The sequence below is a fragment of the Podarcis vaucheri genome (genome assembly GCF_965113315.1).
Source record: "Podarcis vaucheri genome assembly, chromosome: 3".
In the NCBI taxonomy this organism is placed as follows: domain Eukaryota; kingdom Metazoa; phylum Chordata; class Lepidosauria; order Squamata; family Lacertidae; genus Podarcis; species Podarcis vaucheri.
Window position 1 is genome coordinate 29182417 of NC_138761.1, and position 16617 is coordinate 29199033.

Here is a 16617-nt window from a genome sequence, read left to right on the forward strand (position 1 = left end):
TTACAGTGCTGACTGTGGAGAGTGAGCTGACCTGTCAAGGGGGGATGGAGATATTGTTGGGTTGGAGTCTCCCCGAGACCTACTCCTCAATGAGAAAGGAAAGAAATTAATAAAAAGATCAACAAAAGACAAAGTAAAGTGCAGGTATAAACAAGAAGAAGATCTGCAGAAGGGACATGGAAAAGACTTAAGAGCCTCGGACAGAAGATCACCAGGTTGATGGACTAGATGGAATGGATAGAAAGGACTGACATAACCCGAGACCAGGAAGAAGAAACGATGGATGAAGATTGGAAGAAAGTTTTTAAAAATTCATTTTGAGAAATAGTGTAAAATTAATGAGCGTTAGGAAAAATGTTGGAATGAAACTATTTGGCTTTAGTAGAAATGATATAAGGAGTTATGTATAAATAAGTATTAAGTTTTAAGTTTAAGTTTTAAGGCTTTTTATGGTAATATAAGGTTAAAATAAATTAAGGTAATTTAATGACAGAATACAGTGAAAGATGGAAAGGATTTGCTGAGTTAATTAATAGGTTAGACCGTTAAGATAAATTATAGAATAAAAATTGAGAAAGATGGAAAGAATTTGCTGAAACAATTAATTGAATTAGAATACAAAAAGGGAGGTGTGAGGAGGTCGATGAAACAAGTAAATGAAAGATAAAGATATGGAATATGGATGTGTGTTTTAATGTTATTGTTCTTTTTTTGCTGTATTGTTGTATTGTTTTTTATGTTTTCTTTTCTTTATGTATTGTAATGTATGTCCTGTTAATTTTTTCCCCTTTTTTCTTTTTTTGTAATTTTTAAAACCTCTAATAAATATCATTTAAAAAAAAAAACTTACACACTGCTTTTGGATCACATGAGTCATCAGGAATGTTGAGTTGCCAAAGTAGCAGAACTACAAAGTTCTGTAATGGAAGCACTCTGTAAGAGCTGCCTGATCCCAACAGACAGTTTACAAGCATTGTAGACCCTGGGTGGAACCACAAAATGGCAAATATGTACTAAGCAATAGCTTGGTCCCTCTGTCTAGATTAAAGCTGGTTGATCTAATAATCAAAGACCATGTACAGAACCAACTCTGTGTTAAGCAAGCTTAATCCTATTTTAAATCAATGGGTGAAAGCATGCTTATGTCTGTGTTTGATTGTAACCACAGTCCCACTAGCTGTGTGCCTCATAATTATCATAAAATTATAAGATATTTCAGGGCATGCTTTTTAGCTACGGGGTCCACAGCAATACAGTCTCATCAGCATTAAAATCTGCCTTTTCTCTAGCTCACTATTTTTTTTTCTACTTACGTCTGCAGACCTCGTGTCACTAAGTACTTTACTGGGATGATTAAATAACAACACCATTCCTTAAATTATGAATCCAGATGTTTATTTACATGCCACCATATACATTTGCTAGGAATGGCATAAAAAGAAATCAATACCAGCAGGCTGAAGTTGCATTTACACTGTGCATCTGCAATAATGGAGTTTAGTATTTGCAGTAATGCCATCATTTGAACAGTAATGAACTCTCTTTCCTCATCTCCTTCATGATAACCATCTAAAAAGATTAAGTTTATGCCTTACTTAAAGAATGCTAATCTGATGTTTTTCTTACATACTTCAATTTATGTTCACTTAATTTTAGTGCTTGTGCACTATTTATTCTTTTTTGTAATACATCATCTTTAACTAGAACCAAATTTATATGGTAAGTATATATCCGTATGACAGCTATGAATATATCCATCCCATAAAATTGTAACAACTTTTGAAGCTAAACTGCAGGTTATGCAATAAGCTTTGATCAGAGGAAGACATATAACACCATATTTTAGAGTAATAGTTGAACATCACGGGAAACAGAACTTAACTTACATGCTATGCGGCTTTATGTAAACAATTTGCATGATTGGTACAAAAACCTAGTTTCAACTTTGGCTGTGCTTCAGTGCAGGGCAGGGGTTGTTCAAGCAGCAAAACACAGCTATAACTCTCTTTACAGCTCTTACGGTCTTTTGCATCTAAATATACTGTAAATTTGAATCAACAAGTTTGGCTAATGCATATTTTTGTTTGTTTGTTTGTTTTTGCATATTTCAGAACAGGGATGGGGAACTTTTGGCCCTCCATATGTTCTTGGACTGCACTTCGAGACAGCATGGCTACTGGTCAGAGATGACTGAATCTGTAGTTCATACATCGGGAAGGCCAAAGCTTCTCATCTCTGCTTTGAAATGTAAACCAGCAGGTTTTCAAAACATGAGGAAACTTCTCTAACATTCTGGGTGGGATCCATGGCAGCAGCCATGCTACTAGTTCCACATGCCAAAGCAGAGTGTGCATCTTGGGCTAAATTGTGTTCCTGTGTTGACTTGCAAACCACTTTTGGCTTCAAAGAAAAACAATCAAAATCCCACTGTGTGCGAAGCCTTTGTCCTCACCTGAAGCAGCTGTTTAGATCCTGCCCTCACTGCCTCTGAACATATAATCAAACTAAGAAGCGTTTTCCCCCCAGCATCCAGATTTAGGCATGCTGGTATATTATCAAAGCGTATATACCTTGAATCTTGTGGCATGCAAAATTGCCTGTGCTATGTTCTTTGTTGCTACTTAATAAGGCCAAGTGGGTACTTTTCTTGCCGGACAGTTGCTATATTGATCCCTTACCAGAAAGCTGATACTCAGCTGCTCTCATCAGCCAGCTATATTCCACATAGCAGGAAATAAAGGTCTTGCCTTTCCTGGCCTTAATTTTCATTTATGAAGAAAATTATAGTTCTGAGTGAGAATTCTTTTCTTTTTTTTCCCTCAATAGAACCGAAATACTGTTAGAGGATGGATCTAATATCTTACAACATTTCTACTTCTAAATTTCAAAATGAAATTGTAAATTTGAAAATGGCACAGGCTTTAGTTTATAATGCTTTTGAACGTCAAAGTACTTTAAGTTTTTTGCCTGATAAAAATAGCAACCTTGAATCATGCTGGCAATATCTAAGAAAAGTATAAATTCCCAGGAGTGTGTGACCTGCTGAGGATTTAAACTGGCAAGTGACCTGGAGTGAAAGGACTAGGAAGCACACCCTTTAAGGGCCAGGTCATCACATTCTTTATAGATCCCAGTTGCAATGCCTTAAGTCCAACCTAGCACATTCACTGTGACTGGACACTATGCAGATATTAAAGACCCAAGAGCTTGGTATTTTATTAACTCTGCAATTCCTACTTTACTTTATTATTTCCATTTAAAGCAGATTTTCTACTCAAACATTTAAAAAATACAGAAGGAAGAATAATGGAACTTTTCATAAAATGTATCTTGAGCCTTGGACAGTTAATACTTATGAACACATATATTTTTTCTAACAGATGGGAAAGAGTTTAAAGAAGATAGCCAGCTAACACTTGGTTAACATACCTCTGTAATACTATTATGCCACAGTATATTCTGTTGCTTAATGAGAGAGAATGCATAGGACATGTTCTAGTAGAGCCAAATGAGAAATTTAGACACGGCATATGAATGACCCTGCTTCTCAATTCAGTCGCACAATTTCCAGTAACTTCATGGTAGCAGAGAATGGCTCAGGTTCCCTCCAGAAACAGCTAACACTTCCAATGGCTTCAAGGGTGATTTGCATCCTTCAGCAGTAAGTGGAAACTTCCATATAATGTGTAATATTATTCCCCGTGTGCCTCACAGGAGAATACTGTTAAATGTTAAATCTTTAGAGGACGATAATAAACTATTGCTTTTGGGTCTCTACTACATCCACTGGTTGTGTTGCCATCATTCATTACCATCCTAGACCAGGTAGAGTCCCCAGTGCAGCAGGTGTATTTGATGTGATACACCTGTAATGTTCAGTTACAGCCCAGGGGTTAACAGCCAGCCAACAATAATTATCCTGCTATATAGCTCACAGTTCTTGTAATATCTATATATTACACAGTGCCTGTAATATCTACACTGACAACATTATTTTCCTTCAAACACAATTCTTCATTTCCAGTTTACATTCCCACTTCCCAGTACAACACTCTGTTTTACAGCATTAGCCACTGCCCAGTAATTCTAGGATCATCTACTCTGCAAGTTGTTGCTTACTGTGCAAACTAATTAATGCAATGCTTTTGATTCCAGGAAATGTAAAAGAAACTACAGAAAGACCCTACCATGGAAATTCAATTTTTAGAATGGTTCATTTTAAAATAGAATCTGAAGCTTAAAAGAGCTCGTTAAAGCAGGTTAAAAGCAACATGTTGCTTAAAACCTTAGAGTGGCATAACTGAAAACATAATCAAAATAGATATGTAAATTCCTGTTAAAAGCAAATGCATGTAAAAGCATCTAGGTTTCCCCAGTTTAGCCTCAGTATCCTGCTTTAGAGTTTCTATGGCTGCTGAGACATTGTTTAAATTCTGGTTGCAATGCTGTACCCTAAGAACATAAAGCAATGGCTTTCAACCAGTGTGCCATGGCACCCTGGGGTGCTTTGAATGATGGTGAGGGATACAACCGGCAACACTGGTCTCCCCTCCCTCTTCTGATGCCTTCTTGCTTCTCTGCCTCCCATAGGCTTGCATGGCTGTGTTGCAAGCATGGCTGACTACAAGCTCCCCAGGTGAATGGTTCCTCTGGAGCTGGCCAGTGGATGCTGAGCTGAGGTGGCTTCAGAGTAAGCAAGCAAGAGGGTGTGGGAGCCCAGCCAGTCCGTCTGCCAGTCCTTGCTGTTGGGAACAGACAGACAAGTGGGAGGCTGGACAGGAAGGCATTCACTGCGCTGGCCTTTCTTCTGCTTGTTGTGTGCAATGCTTGCCTGAGAAGCAAGTGTCTGGAGCCAAAGGGCAGCCTTTCCACTATGCAGGCCCAGCAGTGCCCACTGTTGCCACTCAAGGTGAGTAAGATGGTGGCTTCACCTTCAATCAGTCTCTGTCAATCTACTAAGGCTGGGGGCATCCTCTTCCCAGGTCCCTGTGGAGTGGCGTGAGGAAGCACCTCTCTTTGGGGCAGGGGTGCTGGCTCAGAGCCCGGAGCACTCCCAAGGAGAGGAGAGAGGAGAGGAGGCTGAGGGAACACTCCACAAAGGAGGGTGTTCAAAAAGGCACGAGGGACTGCCAGCTCTGCAGGTAAGGGGTAACATAACTGGACTTCTGAGGCTCAGAGTGTGTTTCCCTGCAGGGGAAAGAATGTAGTTGGTCAAGCGAGCCATGGACTCAAAAAGATTGAAAACCTCTGACATAAAGAGACAAATGAAGCCCAGCAATTCTCATGTGCCTCAGAAATAATCTTCCTTCCACCATCTTGCTACCATTGTTGCAAGCACACTTTGGTGAAGAGAAGTAATGTATTTACGTGGTTTATTCCATTTTACCTTCAAAGAACCCAGTAAAGTAGATTAGGCTGATGGATAGCCATTAGTGGGACCAAATTTGCTCCACCCCCATCCCTTACCTGAAGGATGGTTGCAGTGGCATTTGGTGTGGGACAGGAGAGCAAATCAAGGCCATAGTATGCCTCCATGGGGTATTACAGGGTTGTTGCCACACCACAGTCTACAGCTACAAGATTGGGAGTGGTCTGGAGTGTCCATAGGGCTGGGCAGGTACAATAGGGGAAATGCTCTGCTGCAAGGCCACTTTGTACATGTTCAGCCCCCACATACCCCAAGGCAAGGTGGGATAAGTACATCCAATCTTAGCTTAGGAAGTCACTGTATGCAACAGTTGACCTACCCAGGCGATGTGAGAGGGATGCTTCCCCGTTTACACAATGAGTAAGGTCACCTGCTCTCATTGTTTGATCGGCTCTTATTGTATTTCAATAAATATGACCATTCCAAAGCTCTGTCAAGCTGGAATCACCAAATGCTGTGCATAAAACTGCTAAAACGGATTCCTCCTTAAACCCTAGTCATCATCATTTCTATACAGTACTGGTTTTTCCAGATTATGATCTAAGTGCCTCACAAATACAAATAATCATTATAAATGTACAACAAAAACACAATAGTGTCATAATCCAGAGCTGTAACCAATATATGAAGTTGCCTTTTCTTGCCACCATATGATTGTGAATGTTCTGACAAAGGTTTTTGCTAGATTTTTGGTAAAACCTTTTTGTGTCATTATCTCTGTGCTTATTTTTAGAAAGTGTTTTCCTCGTAGCCAAGTGCTCAGCAGTCGAGGCACAGACAGTGTGTGTGTTCTCCCCTGGATCATTATGTTACCCAAATCTGATCAAAGGACAAGGGACTCCAGAAGCTTGTCCAGCTGTGGTCTTATAATAACACCATTAGGTTTTGCTCCATAATCAAGGCCCCTAAAAGTCAACGAAGCTTTGGGCTTAGTATCTGCGACAAGGTTAACTGAAATCTGCTGCAAGGATAACCACTTTAGCAGATTGTATCAGCAGGAAATATTTAAACACTATTTAAAAGGATTTTAAATAAGGAGATTTTATTTAACACTGCCCAAATGCATGGCTAGAGGAAGTGATACAGCAGACATGCCACAAACAGACATACGCCTCTTCTCTACTGATCCCCGTAATGTTACACCAAGTAAATGGCCTAAATCCATCTGTTCTCAAGCTAAAACACTGATATGCCAAACTCAGCTAGCCCGATTTGCCCTTTGATTTCGGGCATGCTGAATCTGCATCCCAGATCTGTAGAATTAATGACACTCAGCACCGATCAATGGCGATGTCACTGTTGTCAGTCAGACTATGCCATCTTATGTTTGCATTATAACTCTAAGTGAGATGCTTGATTATTCCATAAACCCAGCATAATCAACCCATTTTAATGGTGGGGTGTTAGTGGTGATTTAGTTTCTTATCATTCTCACAAACCCTAAGCAGTAAAAAGGGAAGGTTGTATGGTGCATTGTGAACACATGCATGATGTTCTTTCTACATATTGTAGTTATAAGTTTGTGGGAGGAACCCTCTAAACCTAAGAAATTAATTTCAGAATCTACCTAATATTTGGGATAGGAGAGGAAATGCAAGCTGCAGAACTGTGTCAGACAAGGAATCCCTGAGCTGGCTCATGCCTGGCCAGGCTAGTTAAGTGCAGAGACCTTAAGAAACAATACTGGGACATTGTCCTTCCCACACACATACCATAGAATCATAGAGTTGGAATAGACCACAAGGGCCATCGAGTCCAACCCCCAGCTCTGTGGAGTGGACAGAGAGAGGAGAATTGGCAGGTTGCCAAAGTGATAGGGGGCATGCTGCCTTGGGAAAGAAATGACTTTTGCAGAAAGATTTTGAAACAAGATGACAAAGGTAACAGGAAGGAGGTTTGGGTTTTGGTGAGGGGTGTGCTGAGAAGGAGGAGTATAACCAAGGCAAGAACTATCTTGGCTGCTGACTGGAGAGGCTGCAACCAAGAGACTGGAGAGCATGTTTCTGGCTGCATTGGATTCAAGCTGGCTGAAGTTGTGGGAGAAGCAAGGAGAGGCACTCATAATGCTATGGACTCTTCCTCTCTGTGCAGATCCAGGTGTATATGGGTGTAAAATAAACCAAATATCTTAAAACGCTACAGCCTCCACCGTTCCCTGAATACACAACTGGAATCCCTGGAAGCTTGCTACTGCATGGGAGAGATCGGGGTGGCATGTAACAATACCGTATTTACTCAAATCTAATGCTCACCTTTTTTGGCCAAATTACATTGCGAAAATTAAGGTGCGCATTAGATTCGATGGCACATTTACATTCGCCAGCAAATACTTTTTTTGGTTTCAAGGTTCTGAAAATTGAGGTGCGCATTAGATTCAATGGCACGTTAGACTCAAGTAAATATAGTATACTCTGGTGTTAGTTGTCATAATGACACCTTTCAAAATCAAGGTGTGTTTGTATGAATTCATCCAAATGATGAATTTGAGGTGTGTGTAATGGGCTATCATTTCTAAGGTACATGCCCAATCTAAACTATGCATTAATTTGAAACACATGCCAAGTACACCTTTCCCTTATTAGTGTATTCATGCTTGGCTCCCCCAGTTTCATAATGTGAAATAATGTATCTGACACAACACCAACAACCAGCCTTCTGCACTGGAGTTCAACCCCATAAACATTTCCTCCAAAGAAAATCTCACTGAACTCAATATGAGTTTACTCCCAGAAAAGCACACATAGGATTACAGTTGGATTTGGCCACAGTTTTTCCCTTCTTCTCCCTTGATGGCCTTTTCATCATTTAGAAACTGCATTGCTACTTATGTGATGGGTGAGATCAAAAGGCATGATTTGGATTGGCTCAGGGTACTTCTAGGCTGCCACCATTTCCAGATGGGATTCACATACCAGTAAATTTAGTTGCATAATTCAAGCTGATTTGGAGTTCTTGCACATAAAAGCACACATCTCATGAAAAATACTGAAGGTTTCAACAATAAGGAAAGTGATGGGGTATGCACTGGAAAGTGTGGGATAAAGCTTGATGCCACATCATTTAATATCCCAAAACAAATAAGAATGAACGCTCAATAAAGAGCCGGTCATCTAACCTCCACACAAACTTTGAGCTAACAAATTAGGATAAATCTTCAACAAACAGCTCACCTGGGAGCCTAAGAATGATCTTTTCCCCTCCTGAGGATGAGCCTGGCTAAGCTCAAAGCAATTAAAGTTAACCTGGACAACCAGTGTCAGCACCAGGATTTTGGGGGTCATTGGGAAAGATGCCTTTAATAGGACCCGTCCTCCACATGGGGCTACCTCCTCATTGCTGCTGTAACTGCTCTGCTGCCTATACATTTGTCCCATCCCTTTGGGTTCAAACTGCCGTCACTCCCCCCACCCCGGGAGATGATAAGAGGAACAGACATTATAGTTATTGCTTCTTGCTCCTGTCACTGCTTGCATTCCAGCAACAAGTCTAGATAGTTTGTTTCTTACATCCTCCTAGATTCAGTTCTTTAGCTCAGGTAGAGGCTGTCGGTCAAAGTGGCCTGAGTCCAAAGAACTGTACAATTAGTTCCACGTGACCCGCAAGGGTTTAGCTTTGAGTTTTTCGAATAGCTACCTACACTATACCCTGGTAAGTCTCTTGGATATGGATGAGCATTTCAAAAGTGGTTTGTGATACAGTACTGTGGTTTGCACTGTTTAAATGGGAAAAGTTTTTCTTTAATTCCACTGGGCATTTCTAAGCCCTTGGGAAACACCTAAAGTAGTTATTGAGATTACTGACATTGAATTTTTTGCTGATACCTTACAAGAATTACTACTAGCTTGCCTAGTCATACTGCAAAAGCATTTTCACCTGTTTCACAGAAAAGTGGCATAAAATTATAAATATATAAATTGTATCATTCTCAAACTGCATCACAGAACATTTTCCCCGCAGATCTTTTAATAATGCTTTTTATGATAATATTACCACCAGTCTGTATTCCAAATTCTTAGAAACCGAAGAATAAGACAGCACACACACGAGCACACACAAAAAAGATTGATGGAGATCTTGAAAGAAAAAAAAAGCCCCAAAAGATAAACGACACTACAAGAATATAGGAAAACCTGGAGGGGGGATATTAATTGCACCTATACATTTGATAAATATTTATTTTTTTGCAGAAGAAAAATGCATACTAGTTTAAACTGTCATTATGCGAACCTATATCCTATTTTTCATATTATTAGCAATACATAATGTGGTAGTTTATATTCAAAAATAAAACCAAAATGTATATACCTCATGTATTTATCTAGAAATACACCAAGGTTACTATGGTTACGGAAAATCCATTACCTTTGAATACAGAATGAAAAAGTTTGACTTAAAGTGTGCACTATTTATTATAGTATACATCAACAGCCTTCAGGGGGTTCTCTAACTGGGCTCATTTTTCAGTGTCAGAAGTGACCCACCACACTAGTAGCTTATGGGATGTGCACGGCAAGAAATTTTAACGGAATGCATTCTAAGTTTTCCTGCACTAACTCAAAATGCAGAAATGCCACACATTTAAAGAAACTGTATCATCAGAAAATGAGTTGCGTTTTGTCCCACAAACTAGTTAAGCCAGAGTATTTAGATTCTGGCCAATTCACACATATTTCCCATAAAAACGGGGTGGTGAGTCAGTGCAAATAATAGTTCAGTCCTGTGTTGTAGACCAGACTAATGCAGTGAGAGTAGTAGGAAGCATCCTTCCACATTGTATGAGCAGGTGCATCTGTATCCTGTGTCCTCAGGCAGCTGCCAAACCTCTAGCATCCTGGCAGAACCCATTAGCAGTGACCACTATCCAGCACCTCCTGGGCCAAGTGGCTGGGCTGGTGAATCTAGCATTGATGATACACTGTAGGAAATTTTAAACTGACCTAGCTGCTTCCACTGACTCAGTTTGTGACCAACATAAAAGGCCTTTCCCCAATATAAAAATCTATGGCAACTGATTTGTGATGGCTCATTCAGCCATGCAGGTCACCTCCTTGGTACTGTGGTCAAACAGGCTTATGTGAACCAGTCCACAGTGTTCTATGTCATAAATAATAACAGTGATTATCCTAGTTCTGTGAACCCAAAACAGCATCATCCATGCAGAAGTGGTGAAGCTACCAGCAAGCCAGGAGAAAGCCCAAGGTACACAAAAGTACTAACGCTGGCTGACTATTGGAGTGGTGTAGTGGAAAAACAGGGGAAGCAGGACTGAAATTGAATATCCTGCGCATATGTATTCCATATTGCCTGATGCTTGATTCAGAAAGGGTAATCAGTCTAAAATGCCAAACACAAGGTGAAAATATATCTTCTCCATTGTATTCCATACAGGACTCTGAAAAATAACTCACCTTTGACAATATGTTTTGTTTCATTTCCAGTATAAATAAGCTGATTATCCATGTATAAATAATATTGTGTTATAATCCCATTTGGTGTTTTTGGTGGAGCCCAACTCAGGAACAGAGATGTGGGAAATGAAATCGCTGTAGGTGGCTGGACATTTTGTGGAGCTGTGGGGGGGGGGGGGAATGAAGGAAAAATTTATAACTCCTAAAGTAGACTTTACATTGAAATCTGTAATAAAATTTAAGACAATGACAGCTAATTGTTTAGACTTTGGAGACAACAACTTAACAATATAAAATTAACATATATTGAAAATGTATTTTTTTAAAAATAAAAACCCCAATTGTGCTTGCTAGTGTAGCATCTCTGGGTTGGTCTTATTTGCACCTCTAGAGGATGAAGGCAGGAGTAGCTTTGTCAGGAAATTGGCTGCCCTCTCTTCAGTTTTTCACTCCTGCTTCAAGAAAGCAATCACATCCCCTTTGGCTCTCTTATTTCTTCATCTTGGCTTACTTTATTCTTTCTCATTTCACTTTTTAGCCCTCTTACAAGTCACTGTCTTTTTATTTCTTAAAAAAAAGTACAGTAGTTTTAAGTATTTCTCTCCCTTCCCTCCTTCTCCACCACCTGACTTAGGAAGACAGAGAAGCGGGCAGCTTCCCCAGGTTCTCCCAAGGTTTCCCCACCCAGCTAAAATGTTTATTTGATTTCACTAATCATAGTTGTGGGCCACAGTAGTGGATTACAGCTGGGATTGGCAGCAGCTAGGATGCTAAAAAGTCTCCTGGAAACTCTACAAGCATGGGCATCAATTGCCGCCACCCCCATGCGAGACATTGGAGCAGCCCTTTGCAGCAGCAGTTGCAGCCGCCATCCCTTTGGTACCAGAGGATCATTACAGGTACAACTAAGAGGGCCAAACTGCTCCCTCTCCTATGATCTGTGAGAGAACAGATTTCCCAGATCAGACAAGTGGGCCCATTGCTCTAGAGACATGGGGAGATCAGCTACCCTTGCCCCCCCCCCAGTACACAAAACTGAAGATGGGGTCAGCCTCTTTCCTGTAAAAGGTACTCCTGCTGTCGTCCACCAGAGACACAAGTAAGCCCAACCCAGCGATGCAACACTGGACAAGGAAAACTACCGTTCAGGTAGGTACAATGGTACAGTACTTTCTGCTTTTCCATTCTGACAAGTACCGGTACACAAAGTTGGTGTAGAAGAAATAATTAATATAATTATGTCAATGAGAAATACTACTAAGCAATCTGCATACTCAGTTCTGTGTAAAAGACTTCAAGCAGAAGCAAGGAGGGCCTGATTCAGTCGGAAAGGATGAGAGAAAACCTAAATGCCATAGCTATTTACACTGAACCCCATTCTGATCAATGCCAGAGAGGGTCTCCGCAATCTTCTATCATTGCTCTAAGCTGTGGAACAGCCTTGTTGATCCAAGTGCAGCCTGATCATTCACAAGCCTTTTGCATAGCATCAGCCAATACTGGTTGGCAATGTGCATGTTAAATGATGAATGGTTCAATGGGGAAATGATGAAAGCTAGAGGGTATGATTGTTGTCATTCTTCTGTATCATCAGTGGATTGTTACTATGCATGCAACATGAGCATCCCAAAATAGAAACTGCTTACATTGACTTTGTGTCCAATCCTTCTGAGGGATAAAACACATGTTCCCCATGGCTTTATTTGATTTTTTTGTGAAGCAAAAAAATCATTATATACATGACAATACATCTGCATAAATGAGATTATTTTCCAAATCACCTATAGAATGCTTGTTTACACTACCGCAAGTACCGGTATTTAGAAGAGAAAAACAAGAGCTAAATGTTTTACAAAAGAAGTCCTTAGATACTATTATATTCAGTAAAGTCCATGGTAATGCTGGACTTCCATATTTAAGTATTTGCAATTTGTTTGTGTGTTTTTTCAAAGCCATCCACAAATAATCTAATTTTCATTGACAAATAGTAGCAGAGCATTAACTTATCAATTCACTAAAATATCAGTGAGTGCATTTAGAAGACTCTAGATGCTAACTGGATTTAGGGATTTGGAATGGAACTTCAGAATCTCAGTAGACATTTTATTGCTTTTTACTCTTTATTGTATGCTATAGTGTTCTCTTCAGGGTGAAAAAAAACAGAATATAAATTATTTTAAATACATAAATAAATAGAAAATACTGAGAGATACATTTCAAAGTAACCTAGAACTGATGTTTGTGAATGGCATCTGTGCATAGATTCATACAAACAGTGCACAAATAGTGATGATTAAGGAACTAAAAGCCAGTCTGCATGAGAATTACCATATGCAGTAAATCCTACACAAATCCAGAATGGAGTTCCTAAATTGGTTGGATGGCATATTGTACGCCTCCTTCCAGCCAACTCCTGCAGCCAAGCTGGTGCCAGATGTATTGCTCTGCTTTCATTTGAACCACATCAGTGAGGTCAAGAGGGGGGTCTTGGTATCTGGGCAGCCCAGGACCTCCATACACACTGCCCAGGCTTCACTGGGTTTTTGATACAACTTTTGGGAATGGCTGGAATTAAATGGATTACACGCAGATATGCTTGTAATGAATGCATGCAGGGTCATGACCCTTCCTTATGAATTCTCACAAAACCTCGAGAAATAATTTGGAATGATTCAAATCCCAAATGGAGCAGACACACACCTTTTGCAAGCAAAATAACCACCTTATTTTTGTCTGCAAAGCAGTCTTGCAAAAGCCATGAGTGTGTAGTCCTCTCTAGAAAAGACTGCAAGCTCCTTCCCCTACTGAGAGCCAGCAGGTCTGCGAGCCAAGGCATACCTCCCAATGCTGGCCCTCAAAAATAAGGGGTGCTGTTTGCGAGGAGGAAGGAGATTTGGCAACCCATCACCTTGGCTGTACATCAGGCATGGGCAATTTGTGGCCTTGGACTCATTTCCTTGCTGAAGTGCATATTCTAATGTATATTGAAGTCCTTTTTAGTTCAGCAGCCATTTTAAGTCATTTCTGATTTTATAGGTTTTAACTGATCTGTACAGTGGTGCCCCGCAAGACGAATGCCTCGCAAGACAAAAAACCCACTAGACGAAAGGGTTTTCCGTTTTTGAGCTGCTTCACAAGACGAATTTCCCTATGGGCTTGCTTTGCAAGACGAAAACGTCTTGCAAGTTTGTTTCCTTTTTCTTAACACCGTTAATACAGTTGTGACTTGACTTTGAGGAGCAACTCATAGAATGCAGTGTACATAGTAGCCTTTTTTGAGGTTTTTAAAGACTTTGGTGATTTTTGAAGCTTTTCCAGAACTTCTTTTGCAGCCATTTGGTAAGTTAAGCTTTTAAAACTTTTTTGGGGGGGTTGGATTTTGGGTTGGGGTGCTTGGAATTCAAGGACTTGGTGTTGGGAAGGGGTTTGCAAGAATCTGGAAGCTTGTGTGGTTTTTTCTGCATTTTTATGATTTTTTGTGACCACTGGGCCACTCTGCTGTTTTTTTAAAAAAAAATCTGGATTTGAATTTCTGTGTGCTGGGTGGCTGGTGGAACAGTTGGGGAGGGGTTTGCAAGAATCTGGAAGCTTGTTTTTTTCCTGCATTTTTATGATTTTCTGTGACCATTGGGCCACTCTGCTGTTTTTTTAAAAAAAAAATCTGGGTTTGAATTTTGAAATGCTCTTTACAGTATGTGTGACTTTAAAGAGCACTTAATAAACTCTTGTTGTACCAAATTTGGCTTTGTTTGGACTTTTTTTGACCATAGGAACGCATTAATTGATTTTCAATGCATTCCTATGGGAAACCATGCTTCGCAAGACAGAAAATTCGCTAGATGAAAAAAACCACGGAACGAATTAATTTCGTCTTGCGAGGCACCACTGTATCTTTATTGTATTTGTTGAGTTCACTGTACACTGCACCAAGACAATTATAATTAAGCAATATATAAATTGCTGAAATAAATAAATAAATAAATAAATAAATAAATAAATTCAAAACCACCTGCAATCAATCAGTTAAAACCTCTAGGGGGTGTCAGACAGGGAGAGGGAGAGAGAGAGAAAGAGGAATGGGTGGCCCCACCCATTTTGGGCTATGGCCCTGCCCACTGCTTGCTTAAGCCACACCTACCCACAGCTAGCACGCAACCGCTTGTAGATTACTTCTGAGGGCACACTGAGGTCATGGTTGGAGGATATCTGGGTTCCTGCTTCAAATTAATTGTGGCAGGTAGAAAGCACAGACAGAGCCTTTTCAGTGGTGGCACACTGCCTATAGAGCACACTATTCACCTACATTGTTATCTTTCTGGCACTAGGCAAAACTTATTCTACAAAGCTTTATAACCAAAGTCTTTAACCCAGAATTTTGTTTTTGTTTTGGGGGCTTTGTTCTTGCAACTTTGTATTTTAGTATGCCATTTGCCATTTTAATTCAGAGTTGTATAAGATGACCTGGTAAATTTTATTTCAAGGGTGGAATATAAATCTTTGAATAAAATAAAAATAGATAAAATAAATTTGGAGGGTTGCATTTTTTTGTTAGCAGGGGAGGAGTTTCACTTTAAGCCTACCCAATGAGTTTCTCGAGACAGACGGATGCCAGCAATAACAACTCCAACTCCAACTCAGAAGCAACAATTTGGAGAAAAGAGATGAGCCACACTTCATTTGAGTATGCAGATTCTACAATTATTAGGCAGCTATCTAGGGTGATAAGAGTGAATGATCTATTATGGCAGATTAGGAGGTAAAAGTGAATGTGAGGAAATTCCACCGTCTGTTATTCTGGATATGAACAGCCTGGGGTGTGAACTTTGTCTCCTTAGGACGTCAGCATCACCTTCTGCTACTGCATCACTTGAAGGTAAACTTTTATGAAGGTAAATTCTTAAAAGAAAATCATCCATATAGTAATCCAAGAAACAAAGAAGGTTGTGTTAACTTATAGGCCTTCTTTGAAACAATGTTAGGGCCAGGTCCTTCTTTCAGTTATGGTAGCATAAATTTGCCATCAAGAAAACAAGCAATTTTGATTTCATGGGGAAAGCTATGGACTGGTGTAATTTTACAATCTGGCTCAAGTTATTTTCTTTTATGTTTAAGATAAATATCCTGCAAATCTTTTGAGAACCCTTTCCTCAGTAATTGATACACAGAAGTTACTGAGCTAGTCTCTAAAAGCAAAACCCGAACATATTATCTCTTTCTTGCTGCTCTTGAGCTTAATACCAGCTTCAGAAATGCTAATTTATGCTTGCAACTTTTAAGTTTCAAGTACAACAGATTAATAAACGGCCCAATTGGCATTTTGAGGTTCCATCAGGCTGAAATAATTGTTGCCTGTGCTGGTGTTTAGCAGTTAAGAGAGACCATGGAAATCAACCATTTGATTCTCAATTTCATACTGTGCCATACAATCAATTCTTTTTAGTCAGACTGTCTCTAGATTTACTTCTGAGCCATAGTAAAATGAGGAAGCTTTCATTAATCTTTCAGATGCTTCATATTAATGACAAGGCTCTTGCATGAACAATGTAACAGCAATTAAAAAGCCCATTAATCTGCATTACAGCTATTAAAGATGCATGTCATTAAAGGGTATGGAGTTTGATTCATTTTAGCACCCCCCAAAAAATGGAGCAATTATGGTCTGGCAATGCACTTTGTCATCAAATTAGGTTGGGGTTTTCCAGCAAATGGCTTTGCAGCATTTAGCTCCTCTCCTATTTTATTATTCATGACTGAAATGTGGAAGTCAAGACCTTTGAAATT

The 16617-nt window shown here is 39.8% G+C and overlaps 1 protein-coding gene across 7 annotated transcripts in view; it reads right to left on the reverse strand.

Moving 5' to 3' along the window:
- USH2A (usherin) overlaps positions 1-16617 on the reverse strand; it is a 432976-nt gene that overhangs the window by 237574 nt on the left and 178785 nt on the right. For all 7 annotated transcript variants that reach the window (XR_014218160.1, XM_082217159.1, XM_082217162.1 and 4 more), the window contains one exon: positions 10837-10998. Coding sequence is in view for 6 of the 7 variants with exons in the window: in XM_082217159.1 (XP_082073285.1) it covers positions 10837-10998 (162 nt within the window). In the remaining variant the exon portion in view is untranslated. The remainder of the gene's footprint in view (positions 1-10836; positions 10999-16617) is intronic.